The following is a 19,337-nucleotide window of genomic DNA, read 5'->3' as shown; positions in this document are numbered from 1 at the left end:
ATTTCCACCTGATAGTCTCCTGGATTAGGTACTGCAACATTTGACTGAAGTTTAAGCACATCAGGGCCACCGAATTCAAGAACTCTGACAGCACGCATCAGCATTCTGGAAGTTGCCATGGTGCTCTTAACAAGGGAAAAACAAAAACATTTTAAAACTTCATCAAAACTGGATTCCCAAAATGTCAGACAAAACCGCTTACACACTGTCAATCTTGGTCTACTACAGCTAGTAAATAACCTATTGCACTGTATAAAGCAAATGACACAGAAATATGCAAGAAACAAATCCATGCTTTTTCCATGACATATTATCAAATTAACTTAAGTTTCAGAAATGTGAATAAACGTAGGACAAAGGAGTGTGGTCTAGAAAGTTAGAACTTTTGGATCAAACGAAAACAATGTGAAGCTAGAGTGTAAAGACTAGAAACAAACTTGGCACACACAAAAGGCAATTAAGACAGTGTAAGATGGCAGATGGCATAGATATAAATGGTGCCTCAATGAGAAGAGTTGGTTTTATTATAGTTATAATGCACAACCAATTACCAGGTCTTAACTTAGCTTTGAGTAGTCAAACATCACATATTATTCCCCCAAAAAACAAAGGTTACAGGGACATTATAGTTAGGTTCAGAATTTACAGACATAAAACCCAACAAATTCAGCAGTTATACTTAAGTCAAGTAACCATAATTCGTGACCTAAGGTTAGTATAACTTGAGCCTCCGCAATGCACAGTTTTATCATCAATAATTTCACTGCAAATGTTGCAGTGGTATTATCAAAGACGTCTTAAAAGAGGTTATGAGTGATGTAATATGTGGGGTAATTTGCAGTGCATGGTTAGGGCATAAGTTATTGTTACCTTAGGGCACGTGTTCTAGTTACTAGAGATAACTATGACTGCTGAATTATGTTATGTTATGTTAAAAAACATTTTTATAGCGCACGGCTGCTCTAGCCAAGGGGCGTCCCGGCGCTTACAAGAGTAACAAACACAACACAGCAGCTACGGAAAAGAAGAACTACAAGAAGGCTAAACTAAACAAGAAAAAAGATGGGTTTTAATGGCCTTCCTGAACTGCAGGAGCTCATTCATTTCGCGGATATGGACTGGAGGGAGTTCCACAATTTTGTAGCCAATACCCTAAAGGACCGACCACTGGCTCTACATAGCCTGAACCGAGGGACAATTAGCAGATTCTGTCCCAGAGATCTCAAATTTCGGGCAGGAACATAGGGCACCAGGAGATTCAAAAGATTCTGGGGGGAAGCCAGCTTGAGGATCTTAAAAGAGAGGCACAGAGTCTTGAAGTGGATCCTTTGTGCCACAGGCAACCAGTGTAGCGAGCGGATGGTACTGTCCGCCGAGCAGAATCTAGGTAGGCCCACCAGAGCTCTGGCTGCGGCGTTCTGGACGCGTTGCAACAGAGTGATCTCTGCCTGATTGGCTCCCAAAAGGAGCGAGCTGGCATAATCAAGCCGAGATAAAATGGAGGCCTGTATTACTAGCTGCCTGGTAGGTGGATCAAAAAACCTCAAAATAGGTCTTAACCCACGCAGAATGCCAAAGCAGGTGGCCGCCACTTTTTTAGTATGTCCAGAAAAGCTAAGGGCAGGGTCCAGCCAAACCCCCAAGTTTTTTAGCTCCAGGACAGGAGTGGGAGTCGCACCCAACTCCGGGGGCCACCATATGTCACCCCAAAGGTCAGCCCGCTTGCCCACAACCATGACCTCAGTTTTTTTAGCGTTCAACTGGAGACAGTTGGTATTCATCCAGCTGGCCACTGCAGAGAGTCCATTCCGGAATCTGGGGGCGTCAAGGTCGGAGTTTCCACTTAGGACGACCGCCAGCTGAGTGTCGTCAGCGTACGAGACCATAGTAATGCCCCATTGCTTGACGACATCAGCCAGCGGCCTCACATACAGATTGAATAGAGTGGGACTCAGCGACGATCCCTGTGACACACCCAGCTGCAACGGATGGGACTTGGACTCAAATGGTGGGGGGACTACTTTGAAGGTCCGGTCAGCGAGAAAAGATCTGAACCACTCAAGTGCCGTGCCTGACACACCTGCCTCACTAAGACTTTGAAGTAAAATCCTGTGTGAGACCGTGTCGAACGCGGCGCTGAGATCTAGCAGGATCAGCGCCGCGGTCTGGCCAGAATCAATCACGGACCGAAGATATTCGGTCATAGAGAGCAGTGCGGAAACCGATCTGGGATGGATCCAGAATACCAGCCCTGGCGAGATGTTCAGACAGCACCCCATTTACAAAGGCCTCAGTGATTTTAGCGGGCCAAGGGAGGAGTGAGATCGGGCGGTAGCTCTCAAGTTTGGAAGGGTCCAAGGTGGCTTTCTTGAGTATAGGTGTCACCACAGCCTGTTTCCATTTAATAGGAACGACACCAGAAGAGAGGGAAAGATTAATAAGGTGGCGCAAAGGGGGAAGACAGAGGTCTGCTGAGTCTTTAAACTGAACTGGACGTAGAGGGTCAGTAGGAGAACCAGATTTTACCTTACTGACCAACATAAGAAACGTCTCAGAAGATAAATTAGGAAGGGAGACAAGGGTATGGCCACCGGTCAGAAGAAGATTAGTGGGTTCAGCGACCGGTACAATACTTGAGAAAGCGCGGTAAATAGCTTGGACCTTTTCAATGAAAAACAAGGCCAGATCTTCACAGTGGGTCGCTGAACAAATCTCTGTCACAGCGGCTCTGTTGGCTGTGAGGTCCTTAAGGACCTTAAAAATAAGTTTGGACGGGTTGGAGCTGTTACTAAATTCCTGAGCGTAGTAGGCAGCACGGGCTCTACATACTGCTCTATGATAAATTTTGACTTTCGCCAAATAAAGCTTCTTCTTCTCGGCGTCATAGAGTTTCCGCCAGTCCCTCTCTGCCACTTTGCAAGCTTTTTTTAGCGGCTGTAGGGAACTGTCATACCAAGGGTTAGACGTTTTAGAACGCTGTTTGGTCCAAACAACAGGAATCAGTGCGTCCAAGGCCCGAGAGACCCAATCAAAGTAGTAATTGTAACCAGACTCAACGTCAAGAAGGGGGCCTAGAGGATTAAGCTCCAAGAGATGATGAAAATCATACAGATTAAGTTTCCTCCAATGGCACTTAAACACAGCTCTGTGCGCGGGCATGAAGAGACGCTCTCCAATCTGGAGTGCTATTTTGACTAAAAAATGATCAGTCCACGCAACCGGACAAGGACTGGCCACTTTGACCCCAGACAAGTTGGTAAATAGAGGATCAAGAGTATGGCCCGCCACGTGAGTGGGGGAAGTGACCAGTAGGGTGAGCTGTAGCGCCTTCAGATCAGCCAGAGTGCTACTAATAGTTGGGATGTGGCTACAGTCAAAATGGAGATTAAGATCTCCAATTATAGTAAAATTAGCACAGCCTATTGCTAAGGAACTGATACACTCCGGGAGAGCCTTTCTAAAAGTGATATCGCACCCAGGAGGGCGATAGATAAGAAGGCCAGAGAAAGTGAAATTGTGGCTGAAGGAGATTTTAAAGGAAGCACTTTCGCAGCCTGCCAGGTCTACTGTCTTCCATACACAAGGATAATTGGATTTCACGGCCATCGCAATACAGCCACCCCTGGTAACCCGATTAAGAGTAAAGATGGAATACTCGGGGTGGAGAGCAAGATTGACGACTGTCGTATCCATATCCTGAAGCCATGTTTCAGTCATAAAAAACACATCTGGTGTCTCGTCTTTTAAAAGGTCATAGACTTCTGAATAATGTTTCCGAAGAGACCGTATGTTAAGATTCCAGATGGTAATATCTCGAAGAGCGGAAGATCGGAGGCGGGGAGAAATATCCGAAGGAGAGCCCGCCACGGCACCGGACAAAGAAGGGGCATCAAGCGACCAAGTGTCACAGGCACAAACGAATGGGCCACATGAAGGGCTAACTGATCCATACGAACAGACAGGGACCGACCGCCTGATCTCCAGTAACTCCTCCCTAGTATAACCACAGGGTGGAGACATTACCTACTGTCTATCATAAAAAGAAAGGAGCACCGCCAACCGCCTCCTTAGCGCTGACGGGAGCAGACGGGCAGGACTCTGGCACGACTCAGGCGCAGCAAGGGCGCACCCGCTGCGCGTACGAGGACTGGTTTAAGAATTACTATGGTTCTGTGTGTGTAAAATATAACCCTCACTATAACGTCCCTGTAAACTTTCTAAGGGTTTTTAAATTTTATTTCCTTACTATAGCATCCCAGTAACCTTTGTTTTTTTTCAGTGAAATTCTGTTTTTGTAATGTTATTTCCTAACTACAGTGTTCCTTTAACATGGGTGTGTTTGTGGGTGTGTGAGTGGTTGTGGGGGTGTGAGTGGTTGTGTGAGTATGTGGTGAGTGAGAGTGCGTGTGACTGGCTGTGTGTGTCTGGGAGGGGTTTTGTGGGTGTGTGAGTAGGTGTGTGAATTGGTGTGTGAATTGGTGTGTGAGTTGTTTTGTGGGTCTGTGATTGGGTGTGCGAGTAGCTGTATGGGTGTGTGAGTGATTGCGTGGGTGTGTGATTGCGTGGGTGTGTGAGTGAGTGTGCTAGTGGGTATGTGCGTCTGCAAGTGGTTTTGTGGGTCTGTGAGTGAATGTGTGAGCGGCTGTATGCATGTGTGAGTGGATGTGTGGGTCTGCGAGTGGGTGTATGTTTTTGTAACAGAGGTCCACACATCCATCCAAATTAGTGAGAATTTGTGAGGATCCAGGAGGATCCGTGAATCTTCGCGTAAAACCCCCCCAAAAATTGACAATTTCTTGCCTATGAGGGGAAATCTCACAGACCACCCCTCCCCCCCCAATCAGTCCTATTGGATCGGGAAACCTCTACCGTGACCCCTTATATCACTTAAAAATGTATTTTCCACACTGGGAACAGAGTCCTGATGAAAAAAATGGCGGCGTAACTTTCCTCTAAGGTTGCAGCCCGACATGTACTGTGTTGCTGTTGGCACGTGAAACCACAAATCTACCCGGATCAGCATCTCTAGATATACATAAATCTTTTTACTTTAAAAACTCCAAAACACCTGAACAGATTTACACCAAATTCCAAAAAGCACACCTTTTGAACCAAGATCTAGATTTCTGCCAAATGTGGTGTGATTCTGTTCGGCGGATCAGGCAGTAGTTGCGTCTAAAATCCTGATGGGAAATTGAACGGGCAAATGCGCTTTAGGACACCCCATTTTTCTCGGCCTCGCATATATTAGAAAGAGTGCAGAGATGAAAACAGGATGCCTTTGCGATGGGCGTTACCCGAGGGACAAAATAAATGTCTGAATCAAAAATTATTTTCTACTCCAGTAATGTGCTTGGGTGTGGCTCCGCTTGTGAATCTAGAGGAGGTCCTAAAGACTAAATGATTTTGGATGTACTTATATTCAACTATATATGCAACAGTTTGACATCAATTTCTCTGTAAAAACAGCTTAAATTGACCCTTCAAGAAGATCACTTCATTAAAGTCCAATAAAATCTGTGTGTCAATGGCATACAGCTGACACTGCAGACCATGGGCCCAGGCGGTCTTTCTAGAACATTACATGATTACCAGGGCAGATTGGAAATCAAAATCAGCCCTGGCAAAAATGTTCAGTCCACTCACACACTGCAGGAGACCACGTTTAGGAGCTTTCACGGTTGGGTCCACCTCCAAGACATCACCCTGCACTATAGTCTACCGGGAAAATGCCAGAAGTGAAGAATGATCATTCTGGCCCTGAACAGGTAAATGTTATTGAAAGATATGCAGTGGCCTTCATACGCACCAGTCACAATTTTAAAACCTGGGATGCCAGGTAAGCCTTCTTTCTAAAAAACAGATAGTAAAGTGCCACTATGTTTAGTTAGGATAAAGCACAAATTAAAAGGCAATTTACACGTGATGGAGCATGTACCCAGATCCAAGAATGCTTCTGAGGATTTTTTTACAAAATGGAAATTGAAAGAGATGTTTGGGTGACAAGAAATAAATTATCAAAGCAAGTATGCAGGATGTGCTGCCTCTGTCAGGGACAGTAGCGGAAGAGAAAGTGGAAAATGAGCAAAGATCAATGATTAAAAAAAGCAGTTTGTAAGACAGTTTGGAGTGAAATAATGCCCAGAGGATAAATATATTTCAAAGAAAGCAAAATATTATTACCAAATGGGAGGGGAGTGTATGAAGAGAATTGCTCTTGTGTTCAGAAAAAATGGTATCATTTGACTCTACAAATAAAAAGGCAAACCTTTTATTCTTATTCTGGGTATTCCATAAAAGAGAAGCAATGGGGGGGAAATCGGAGTGAAATACTGGTGGGGAGTATGTTATTGTATGCTGGAAATGTGCTTCTTTTAGTGATCGTAAATAAAGACTTAAAAACGTGTAAAGTAATAGAAAGTGTGGTGGTAAATTTAGGAAGCTCATGGAAAGGACAATTTTATTGGCCCTGTGTACTATATGCCACACAACTTAAAGTATGCCATTGTCATGGTAGATATTTGCAGTAAGTACACAGCAGTGAAATATGTAGTAGTATCCAATACCAACATTGATGGGTTGATTATTAAAAGGAGCCAGAGGTTACAGTGCATGAAATTGGTGTGCAATTTCTAAACAAAAAGGATTTAAAAAAATGTAAAGTTAATGTGCATAAGAGCACATTTAGTCATGTATCATAGAAAAAGCAATGGATTAGCAGAACCAGAATCACTGGGAATGAATGCATCAAGAGAACAACTATAGTGAAAAGGTATATGGTGGAAGCCCTTAACCTGTTTAAATCATTTCGAATCACTCAAAATCCCAGATCTGGGTTATCTTGTTACGACAAAGTAAGTCCTGTGTCAAGTCAACATATCTGTGTCAAGTCAACATATCTGTGTATGCATCCTACATGATTGCAGAAATGTAGGAATGGGCGGTAAGAAAAAGAGCAGGAAAAGGAAGGTTGTGCAGAAATGCGCAGTGTAGGAAAAGTTGAAACTATGCTGTTGAGACAAAAGCCCACTATTCAGCTCAAACAAAGCCATGAAGTCTATTTGGGATGGGAGTTTTCTTTCCTGTTCAACAGTAGAGGTCTCCTCTGTGGACTGTGACACTCAACAGGAGCACATGCCTTTCTAAGTCTATCCTATTTGACGACTGCCTACAGGCTTTTCCCAGATAATGGTCTGACTTATCAGTCAGTCAAAGCTTTTATTTTCGCTTAAAAACCATAAAAAGATTATGGAATTACAATTCCATAATCTCATTAAAAAATACAAGTTTAAAAACGTGTTAAAACGGTTTAAAAAACTTCACAATAAAAAACTGTATCATAAAATATACAGAGGGACAATGGAGGCAATAGGGGGCCATACGCCCATCTCATAATAACAGACATAAAATAATAGCTAGGGCCCCACACAATTTTCCAAAAGAGGAATGCCTCTGCCATGATCTTTTAAAATTGCACTTCTGGTATACCACATAGATAAAAGGAACATTGATGTTGCGAACACAGCCAGGGCCGTGGTATCCGTTCTTAAGATTCTCAACACTACCCTAAAGTCTCTGAGGCCCCTGGACTTGCAATACTGGACTATCCATTTGGCCCTTGCACCGTGGTACGAGGGGCAGAAGAGCAGAACGTGCTGATCTGTCTCCTCTGCAGCCCCGCACCCGGGGCAAGTGCTCACTGATTGTAGGCGCCCAGTCCACTTATGAGAGAAGCCCCTAAGCGACAGTGAGCCATGCCTAAATTGGATGTATCATTTCTTGGCCAGTGGAGGCTGAATATCGTCCAAGAATTTCTCAAATCCTGAGAGTGCCTTGAAATCAAGGAAGTGCTCTGTCAACCTACCCATGGAAGGATTAGTGAGTACGCTAGCGAAGCGATGTTGGTTTAAGGCCAGACTCAAGGATTTTTTAGAGATCTGGGGGCAGGCCGCTTCAGGCGAAGTCCACAAATCCCCCATTCCAAGTGCTAGAGTAAGATGTTTAATATAACTCAGCCATGGGATCTTTCCCGCACCACTTGCAGACAGGAGATCGCGCAGGTCCTCTCTGAAGCTCTCTAGTTCCGGGGTGGACCAAAGCCTTCTCCAGTATAGCAGTGGACGATTTGAAATAGTATCCTGTATAGGGACTAGTCCAAGATCGAACCTTAGAGGAGTTAAGGGGGTACTCCTGGGGAGACGCAAGAGCCGTCTGATGAAGCTGTTCTCTGTGAGGGAGAGTGAGGGAGTACTAGCATGCCCCCAGAGGTCCGCCCCATAGATCGCACCCCCTCTCGCTTGCACTTTGTAAATTTCAACCAGCGGACCCACTAGTTTCTGCGGTGTTTTGTTGAAGACTTTTAGGATTCCACCCAAGGATTGTGATAGTTTAAAGTTCGCCCTGGCTACGTGTGAGGACCAGTCCATTTTATCATTAAGGGTGACCCCCAAATAATCAAATGTGGACACTCGGTCCAAGGGGAGTCCATCCATGAGGGGATGGGGACAATTTTCTTTTTTTAAAGATTGTACACCATATACTTGGTTTTGGAGACATTGATCTCCAAGTCCCTCATCCTACAAAAGTCACAAAAAGCCTCCAATGTTCGCTGGATACCCCCGAAAGATATTGATAGTAGGAGGGTATCATCAGTGAACATTAGTGCCGGTATTTTCTCCGCCCTGCCAGGCTGGGGGAATCCAAATTCCTAGCCCCCGCTAGATATGCGATCAACCCGTTGAGATATAAGGAAAACAGCATAGGGGCTAGAACACACTCCTGTCTCACGCCTTTATCAACGGGGAACGGGGCCGACAGCTCCCAACTTTCCCCAAACCTGACCCTGGCATAATTGCCCTCATGCATTCGTCTTAGAAGATCACACAAATAGGTCGGGGCACCCAACTCCAGAAGCAGGGCCCAAAGTTTATCCCTATTAACTAAGTCGAATATGGACCTAAGGTCCACAAAGATCAGAAACAAACTACCTGCCCCTAGGACTACAGTCCTCCAGTAAATAAGCTGGAGCCTGAACAGTTGGTCGATCGTAGATACTCCCGCCCGGAATCCTGCCTGCAGGGAGGTTAGGATGTGGTGGTCGTCCATCCAGTTCTGCAACCTGGACAGTAGGACTCGAGCGAAGAGCTTCTGTAATACGTCGATCAAACTGATGGCCCGGTAGTTTGCTGGATCAAGTGGGGAAGCCTTCTTATAAATGGGGAGAATTTCCGCACCCAACCATGTACTGGGGATATCCAGGCCCTGCATGATGGCATTAAACAAGACACACATGTAGGGCGCCCAGACCCTTTGTTCAGACCGGTACAGGTCGCCTGGGATTGTATCCAGGCCCGGAGCTTTTCCAACAGCCAGGCTTTTAAGTGCTGCGTTAACTTCCAGCAATGTGCAAGGATGGTTGACTTGAGTTGTGCCCCTCAAGGGAACAGTAGCCAATGGTCTTATTATTTCCTTTGCAGCAGCTGGATCATCTGGAGAACCAAGCGAGCATAGGGGTTTGAAGTGGGCAAGCCACATATCCTCGCTGAGGTTGGGCAAAATGGCTGACGTTTCTGCCACCGATCACCCCCGCACCAAGTTCCAAAAGGATCTGTAGTCCCGGGCGGCGAGAGCCCTATTCACATTATCCCATCGATCTGCCTCCCATTCAGATTTGGCCTCTGTAATTAAGGTTTTATAATTTTGTCTAGCCTTCCTGATCCGTCTGGGTGACCCCATTTTTACCTCTTTTACCAGGATTGTTTTCGCCGCCCTACAGTTTTTGTTAAACCAGTGGTGCTCATTCTTCCAGACCCCCGACCTACCAGGCTTGGAGGTATAGAAATAATCTGCCAATGCAGAAAGAAGCTCATTATGGGTGTGCTAGAGGGCCAAGAGACTTGATGGGTCTAAGTTAGACCCAGTCATGTTACTGGCCACTAGTAGGGCCCCAGCTACATGTTTATAGATTTCCGCTAGCTTATCCGGGGCTAATGCCACCTTCGCCCGGCGAATTAGTCTACCTTCCGCCATTTGCAGGTAGTTTTCATTGTGTGCGGGTTCCACTGTAGACGGTGTATTGTGAGCCTCTAGTTGGATGGCCAATTCCAGGGTTAATAGGTTGTGATCACTCTCGGCCCTGGGGATTACCCTAAACATTTTTACTTTTGCCCAGTATTCAACGTTGACCAAGATGTAATCTATTGTGGTGCTTCTGTCTGGTCTGTTAAAAGTGTGAGCACCCGGAATGTCTGTAACAATCTACCATTGCAAGCCCTAAGGGAGTTAGATACAACCAAATTATTGATTGCAAGGACCAATGGCGATAGTCACTTTACTGGATACATTTGGCATTCAGAGATTGACCAGGTCTCGTCCTCCTCGGTCGTGACCGGGGGGGATCCCCCAGAGTGGCTCAAAGTGGCAGTTAAGGTCTGCACCTATCACCTTGTTATAGGAGGGAGGAAAGGATAGGAGTAATGCCACCAGGGCCTTGATAAGCCTAGCTTGAGTGGAGTCGGGCGTAAATAAATATCAATCACAGCCACCACCGAGGCATCCTTAAATGTAAGAAGAATGCAAAGGATGTCTGGACTATGCGTATCAACCATCTTGACTGTACCCCCCAGGTGCACTGCTACCCAAATACATAATCCTCCTGATGGTCTTCCCCTAAGACCCTGCACTGCCGGTATATGGTAGGACGCGAATCCTACCCTATGTGGGACGAACAGGAGCCAGGTTTCCTGGAATAGGCATACGTCGTAGCCGTCCATCAGGTCTCCCCACTCCGGGATCGGCAGTTTTGCACCCAGCCCTGCGACGTTCCAGGACCCAATCAAAGAATGACTGCGAGATCCCTGGCCAACGGGAGATTCCGGGTGAGAGTCAAGGGGTGGAAAAAAAACGCCCTGACAAACACCAGACTCCCGGCCCCCCCTGGGAGCATTCGAGATCGTTGGTGACCATGGGGGTAAAGTACCAACCTCTATGGGACGCTGGTTTAGGTCCTCAGACCCTATTTTGCTACTAGAGCCTCCCTCAGTCAGCCTCTCCAAAGAATGACTGGCCGTAGTATTATCATCCCCTGGTGTTGTTAGTCAGTCAACATAGCTCAAGGCCCTGTATCTGTTGGCCACTGGCACATTATACTCCAAACCATACCCGCCTAGATGAGGAGGGAGCTGCGCCATGGACTGTGGATAAAAATACCCCAGGTGATGTGGGCAGATTTTACTCGTGTTTTCCCACCCACCATTGCCTAAGATATATTTAACCGCCTATGTGTCCCTAAAATTGATGATCACACAATCGCCTCCTATATCCTTGTGTCTAGTGCCCAGCCAGCTGACTCTGCGTGCAAATAGGATCTCCCCCAGCCCTGGTCCTACTATAGGTCTATGTCGATTTAGCCAAAATATGATTTTGTTTTTTAGCTCTGGATAGGATTCGGTGGAGCTTGTTTCCAGGGGTGGAACTCCCGTAAGGACCACCACATAGGGCATGGCCTCAGGCGGTAGCAGAGGGCGGGGAGCAGGTTTTGTTAGGCTCTCTACCTGCCGTTTCTGGGAGACAGGAGGCATGGGTTTGCAATCGGCCCGTTACTGAGTCACAGGAGCTACCAAAGGAGCAGGCGGGATACGGTTAATGGAACTATGGCTTTTGGTGCCTCGGGGAGGACATGGGGTACCTGCAGATCTATTTGATACACCAATGGGTTTCTGCACAACTACATGGGCCATGACATGTGGTGGTTTGGTTGTTTGTGTGTGTGTGTGCTACCTTCCAAACTCGTGGCTGCTGAACTACCCAGAATAGGAGCTGGACCCTCTCCAGAGCCGTGGTTCCCATGAGATCTAGCTAGCTGGGGCTTCCCCGGGCATTTATTAGTGACCAGAGAGAGGATTATATCTAGTCTTGATGATAGGGGCTTTACGTAGGAACCAATTACTTGTTCTATGTAAGCTTGCAAGTCAGTCATCAAATGTGTGACCCAAAGAGGTGGTGCAGAGACGGGGCAGGGGGGAACTGACTTAGACTGCGCTCTTATGGGAGAATGTGTTTTCTTCTTCTTCGTGTATTTTCTCGTGGGTTTCGGTTTTTTCCTTTTAGGGCTAGGTTCAGGATCGTTAGATACTGTTGAGTGGGGAGCCAGTGGAGAGGGTGGATCAGAGACAATCACCTCCGGTATGATCTTGGCACACGGTAACTCAAAGAAGGAGGGCATTTGATAGGCGGTCGACTCAATCGGATTTGGAATGGTCATAGAGGCGTCACCTTCTAACTGTGGGGGGGACTAGTGCGGGGGTTGAGGATAAACGCCTTTCCCTATCTTCGATAGCCGTTGCTACTGCTCCTATGGTTTTCTGGAGCATTAGATCAATTGCTGTAAGGGTCGGAAGTGGATGGGTCGTGGCGACTTGTTGCTTAGTTCTGGGGCGTGAGAGGGAAGGGTTGGTGAGTTTCCCCATACTGGACATACACAAGGGAGAAAAAGCCTCAAACGCCTATATACACCAAGAAGGATACGAAGTAGGAGGGGGTATAGCCTGTGTGAAACCCTGTTTCAAAAATAAACTAACGCTTGACTGTTTGGGATAATTAAACTAACAACAGATAATATATCACGAGTAAAAGACCAAATGGTCAATGTCTAATGTCTTACAGTTTTCAGATGAAATGTCAGGGGGGTGGCCCAGCCTCGTCCTGCCCCGGACGGCCACAGACAGTCCCGCCCTTGTCCCGGACTTCTACCGGCGCGACCTCGCGTGAGGAGGGACCAGGCGAGGCTTTATGCGCCTCCTGGCGCGCACCAAAAGTGTTCCTGCCCCGTGGGATCGTGAGGGTTGTAGGCAGGGACAGCATGCCCGGCGGAGCAAAGCCCGGCCGGTCAGTGTCCACAGAAGTCCCGGTGATTGCAGTCAGAAGCAGGGGGGGCAGATGGGGGCTGGGGGGGGGGGGGGGGGGGGGGGTGGAGCCAAGCCCGGCCAACAGGAGAACAGGAGCAACGGCTGATTCCTTCAGCCTCGGTCAAGCTTGTCATGACTAAGGGTGATCCAAGTACACCATCATCTGGGTTGTATATCTGCAATGTCACCTGTATCTCAAAAGCTGGCACCAATGCCAAATAACCTAGTTCCTAGGTGCATCTTTTGCACGAGTGAGAAGCAGCCTAATTTTACACTATTTGCATGACTGGTTGGTTTGGCTGAAGATGATCATACTTATTCTAAAACAGTATGATCAATTTTTGTTGCCCATATGGTCTAAGAGAAGCCAATATTGAAGTAGCTAACCCGAAGTCCAATTTCCAGTAGGAACCGGTAAACCTGTTGGTCTCGGTAGATGCAACCGGTTCTGCATGTGCCACCGGAAAATCTCAATGCAAACCGTATGTCTCAAAATACAGGCCCCTTATTTCATGTTACACTGGGAATATACTTATTGAGAGCTTGTCCACCATTACATTTGTCACCACTGAATTACCTGGATGGAGTGTCATAACTGGACACCACTGACCACACAACATCTAATTATTGGGGATCTTGTAAACACTCACGTGGTGATGATGATGATGATGATGATGATAATGATGATGATGATGATGATGGAATCTTAGAAGCTGGGCATTGACCCACCATAACCCTTGAATTCTCAAGTCTGGTACCCAAGGTTTGTCTGCTGGAAGGACTTGGTCCACAGTCCAGCACCTGTTTCTCTCTGGATACTGACAATATTAAGTGCTACTGGCTGTCTTACACTATTGAGTATATAACCTGTAATACTCTGAGATTATGGATCACTGTATTCTATGGAATACTACCTTAGTGTTCCATAGAATGCTGCATGACCCAGAGTGGAATGTTCACATTCAATGGTTGACATTTGAGAAGTTTTACAGAGGATGAGAGGATGTGATGGTTGCAGCTCTGTTTATTGGAATAAAATATAATAAAGAAGCCACCCCGAATTTAAGGAAGATTACTACAATGTTTATGATAGCGATGAGTGGAGTGGAGCTGTAGAGGAACCCACTACGAGTCAAGAAGTACAGAGCTACAGAGTTCCTAATACTCGTATCAGATAAGTAAAATGACCTTCTGACTATTGTCACTCGGACCTGGATACACTGGAAGTGTGGTTACTAGATACAAAGCTAGTTCTGTTAATTGTGAGGGGCTCAATTTAACAGGCTTTTCATTGCTCATTTTCTCTTCCTCATGTGTTCCATGACTATAATTTATGTGCAGCGTACATTCCACAAGCATCACCAGTGCGCAGCATCAGACGCATATACACTCTGATGTGGGTTTCGTTGGAGGCAACTTTAGCTTCGGAAGCCTTGCTCAGCATAACACTATTGCCACGGCGTACATTTTTAAGCACGTACGGAGCCGTTTTTAAGTAGGGTTTTTTTCTTCACAAGATAGCGTTTGTGCCGCACTTGCCGTGTTTAACTTTTTACACAGTACAACATCTAAGAACACGCTCACTAGTGGGGTCACAAGGTAGAGTATATGAAAGGTAACCAACAGTGATATGCACACTTATTTTAGAAGCGTGTCAACAATCAGTGACATGCACACTCATTTCAAGTGTGTCAACACAGTCATGATACAAACACTTGGTAAAGCGCTACACTAACAGGTATGTAAAACAAGTGATACGGTAACTCAGTACTGTTTTAAGAGCGTGTCAGTCAGTGACACGCACACTCAGTTACAAGCTTGTCCACAGATAGCACACTTATTTATGTGTGTCAGCAATCAGAGACACACACACTCATTTCAAGCTTGTCAACAGTCAGTGAAATGTACACTTGATAAAAAAGCTACACTCACAGGCATCTACAAGGTACATGCTCACTCAGGTACAAGAGTGTACACAGATAGCACACTTATTTATGTGTGTCAGCAATCAGTGATACCCACACCCATTTCATGCGAGTCAACAGTCTGCGATACACATTTTAAAAAAAAAATAAACTAGACTTACAGGCATGTCCATAAAAAGTGGTGCGCACACTCAGTCTAAGCATGTCAACAGTCAGTGACACGCATACTTGATTAAAAGCGACACTAGCAAGTGTCTGCAGCAAGTGATACGCTTACTCATTTACAAGCACGTCAGTACTCGAATCATATTTATAGCTTCCTACTTTTGTTGTTTCCTCAACTGCATCTCAGGCATCAGTCAGTGATTGGTACACATTTAGAGAAGTTCTATTTTGAAAGAAAATGCAATCAGTGAATTCACCACCTCCTTTCTTGCAGAGTGACTGGTTGGATGCCTTCCAAACGTATCTGGGTGCCATTGCTGGATCAAGATTTCGCCCAGAACTAAGATACCTTTTCTTACATTCTATTGCCTTTAAAGGTCGTTCTATTTTTAAACACTTACTTGATGTGGTAATAGCAGAAGGTGATGTGATCGATGAATATATGGAGGCCATAAGTAAATTGGAGGCTAGGTTTGATGTACAACAAAGCATTGTAGTACTGCACCACACATGTCTTTATAAGAAAACAACTTTCTGGTGAAAACTTTGATACCTATGTCTCAGCACTTAGGAGATTAGTGGCAGAATGCAACTTTTACAAATCAGTTGGTCTACGATCCATTTATTAGTCATTGTACTAACAAAGCAATCCAACAAAATTGGTTGTCCTTAGGCAATCAGACGTTGGATGAAACATTACGCATTGCTAAAAGTATAGAAACATCTCAGAACTCTGTAAAGGAATTGTAAGGAAAAAATGACACCGTGAATGTTGTAAAACTCAGAGACAACAGTGTTGCAAAGATGTTAGAGCTAAAGAAAGTAGAGAACTGGAGAGATTGAGCAAAAGTAATGTTTTCAATCATTTTTTTTTACTTCAGGTGTGGAATTCCAGCTCATCTCATAGGAGGGAGAGTCTGTCCGGCAAAATTGTGCACATGCAAAAATTGAAACATACTTGGATATTTTGCCAAGGTGTGTCAGGGGACAAAGAGAAATCCAGGCGAAGAAATAAGTGTGGTCATGGAAGGTTTAGGAGAAGGGTCCAACTGCAGTTTCGACCAAATTCAGAACGATTTGAAAGACATGGTTTTAGTAATCAATGAGGGTGAGGTCAGGGCAGGTGATCCATCAGAATTTGTTCAAGATGGCCCCAAAGAAAGGTGCAGCCAAGAAAGTGGCCAGTGGGGAGATGAAGAAGCTGATTTCCACCACTGGTGTGCCGGCCAGGACCTTTTCGGCAAACTTGTGCCTGCTGCACTGGCCTCCGGGGAGCAAGCTGGGAGCAGCACCCCTACATCGGCAGACCCTCCCCAATATATGCCCAAGCCCATGTCTGGCACAGAGGCAGCCAGTCTAATCACAGCGACGCTGATGAGCTGTGATGTTGAAATTGACTTCTTTATTTCGCAAAGTAGTACCCAATTGTTCCATGAAACTCAGATAGGTGGACAACAACAGCCGCAGCCAGCAATAGATGTTCCTTCCACAGTAGGAGTAGTTCGGGCGATTGAGCTTCATGCTGAGGAAGTAGAAGAAGTCACTCTTTCAGAAGATCCATGGTCTTCCAGATCTCCAGCAAGAAAAAGGAGGGCTTCTTCTCCAAGCCCACCTTCTGATGATCAAGGCTCACTTGGATCCTGCCTCAGTCTGAGAGTGAGCCAGGAGAGGGTATGGAAAAGTAAGGTTCTTGAAAGCCTTAGAGTTATGGATTTAGAAGAGAATGATGACGACGAGCCAGTCATCATGGATGTTAGCCCAACCCCAGTGGAAACTGACATTACCCCCATCTCAACCAGCTCTGAGGGATGTGGCACAGATACCACCACCACCACCACCACAGCCACCACCTGCCATATTTGCAAGGCTCCGGCAGCAACCTACATCCAAGTAGGCACTCCAGAGAGGCACATGTCAAAAACGTCCACCTACCACCAGCTCATTGGACATTAGCAGTGGCACCAACGTCAGAAAGTGGACCGCCCCAGTTTGGGATTTCTTTATGGGGAGCAAGAAGGTGCTCAACATTGCCATATGCTCCATTTACGGAGCAAGTGTTAGTCAGGGTAAGCTTGGTACAAACTATGGTACCAGAAGCCAAACAACCCTTTTTAGAAACCACACAATCCAGTGAGAGGAGCACCTTAGCGGTCAAAAAAACTAAGTGGTGTTAGTGAAGAGTGTGAAAGGCTAAGCAGGGAATCCAATAATATCATGACGGAAGAGATTTTCATTATGCAAATCAGCCCATTTTGCCAGAGTTGCTGTTCCAGCGCTACATCACGATGTGCTGGGAGAAGCTCTGTAGCAGAGTCCTTTTCACACTATCAACCTGATGACAGACATGTGGACCAGTAGCTAAGCCACTGATTAATGTGTATCACTGCACACTGGATCTCTTTTGTTGGGGTTAGAGAAATTAGATCTACAGGTGTTGACACTGCTGAGATTTCTTATGGCACTCAAATGCATGCAACCGTATCCATGTTTGCTTTGGAGAAATCCCATACTGCTACAAACATTTTGGAAGACTTTCACAACAAGCTATTTGAATGGCTGTGACCAAAAGAGCTTAACATGGCTTTGTTGCCATGGAAAATGGCAGTAATATAGTTAAGGCCATGGCAGATGGTGGCTATTTCAGGGTCTGGTGTTTGCTGCACTGCATTATCATTGTACAAAACTTTCTCAAAAAAGAAGACCTAGTCATCAACTTACTGTCCATCTGCAGAGGAATCTGCACTAATTTGAGCCATTCTTTTAAAGCCCAGAAGCAGCTGAGGACCATTCCACGTGATAATAGAATGCCGGTTAAAGCACTCATAGAGGAAGTGCCAACACGTTGGAACTCGACGTATTACATGTGCAACGTCTGTTTGAGCAGTACAGACCGATCAATGAATCTGTCATGCAAAGAGGGGCTGCAACTGTGAAAGGCATGATCATTGAGAAGGACCAATTGGGCCTAGTTAAATTCCTGACAGAGATGCTGCTTCCTTTTGAGGTTTTCACAGGGAAAGTCAGCAAGGAGGACAGTACCATGGGCTAAGTTATCCCGTTGTTGCATATGCTACAGAAACAGCTAAAGGAGGTGTCTGAAAAGTATGCGGGTGTGAACAAAAATACAAAATAGATGCGCATGAGCTTGTGGAGATCTTAAACCTTATCTTATGTGCTAATACAAGGTTGCAAAGATAAATTGTTTCCTCCAAACATTACATCTGTGGCATAATTTTTGATCCACGGTAGAAACAATTACTGGCCACTTTCATTCTTTTTACAGACCACATCTAAGCCATATATCATATAAAGCATAGTATGCATATCATTATTACATATTTTCGTCATTCGACCCTGGTTGGCCGCCTTCTTATTATTCATGCATATTAGACATGTCTAACATTCTATTCACATATTCACCTGTAATAGCCGTATATCGACAATTCTACTAGGATTGCAAAAAGATGGTCTACCACAACACCCACTAGCATTGCCCTCATTCAACATCATAATAACTTTTGATTGACGAAAATATGTAATAATGTTATGCATACTATGCTTTATATGATATAGGGCTTAGATGTGGTATTATTTGATGAAATGCATAATCAGTGGTAAAACACACCGTTTGCATAAAAGTAAAGGAAAGCCGATCCATGGCAAACAACGGCTGCAAAGCTGCAATTTGCAAAATTGTAAATACATCAATTAACATCTGCTGGTGATGTATACAATGTAAAATAATCACATACCTTATGGTATTTTATAAATGCAAAGAAAATGCTTAATACATTATTTTGTAAATAACTTGTGAACTACTAAGGTGGCGCACAGTCTAATGAAATGACGGTTGTCCCTTTTTTGTTTTAAATGCACTGTCATGACGTCTCTATAAAAATGGCCCCTTCCGCTGTGTTCACTAACACGGAAGAAGGCAGATCGCTGAAACGTGTTTGTTGCTGGCTACGAAATAAAACTTTATTCAAACGCCCCCGCAAGTGCGAAGTTTCTTTTCAGACTCGGAGGAACTAGAGCGACAATAATTTGCACCATCCATAACCGCATGCCGCACCCGCCCGCAAGTGCTTCACTGGAGGTGGAGTTCGAGCAGCAAAATATATATACACACATACATATATACACACACACAATACATATATATTTATATCTAGCATGGGGAACATTATTTTCTTTTTGTTTGAGTTGGACTGCCGCCCCACCATTTTAGACACATTTTATTGCCCGAATGGAGTTGGACCAGTGTGCAGTGAAAAAGCCTCCCCCCCACCCCCTCCCATTCCCCTCAAGGACACTGGAGAGACATCTGTGTCTGTCACCAACC

General features: G+C 45.3%; 1 protein-coding gene across 3 annotated transcripts in view; it reads right to left on the bottom strand.

The window, feature by feature from the left end:
• CRYZ (crystallin zeta) overlaps positions 1–19,337 on the bottom strand; it is a 228,218-nt gene that overhangs the window by 189,142 nt on the left and 19,739 nt on the right. For all 3 annotated transcript variants that reach the window (XM_078668603.1, XM_078668613.1, XM_078668621.1), the window contains exon 2: positions 9–125. In XM_078668603.1, coding sequence (XP_078524729.1) covers positions 9–119 — 111 coding nt within the window. In that variant the 5' untranslated portion in view covers positions 120–125. The remainder of the gene's footprint in view (positions 1–8; positions 126–19,337) is intronic.

This window comes from Lissotriton helveticus, chromosome 1_2, assembly GCF_964261635.1.
Source record: "Lissotriton helveticus chromosome 1_2, aLisHel1.1, whole genome shotgun sequence".
In the NCBI taxonomy this organism is placed as follows: domain Eukaryota; kingdom Metazoa; phylum Chordata; class Amphibia; order Caudata; family Salamandridae; genus Lissotriton; species Lissotriton helveticus.
The sequence above is the reverse complement of the archived record's forward strand: the minus strand, read 5'-3'. Positions and strand labels throughout refer to the sequence as shown.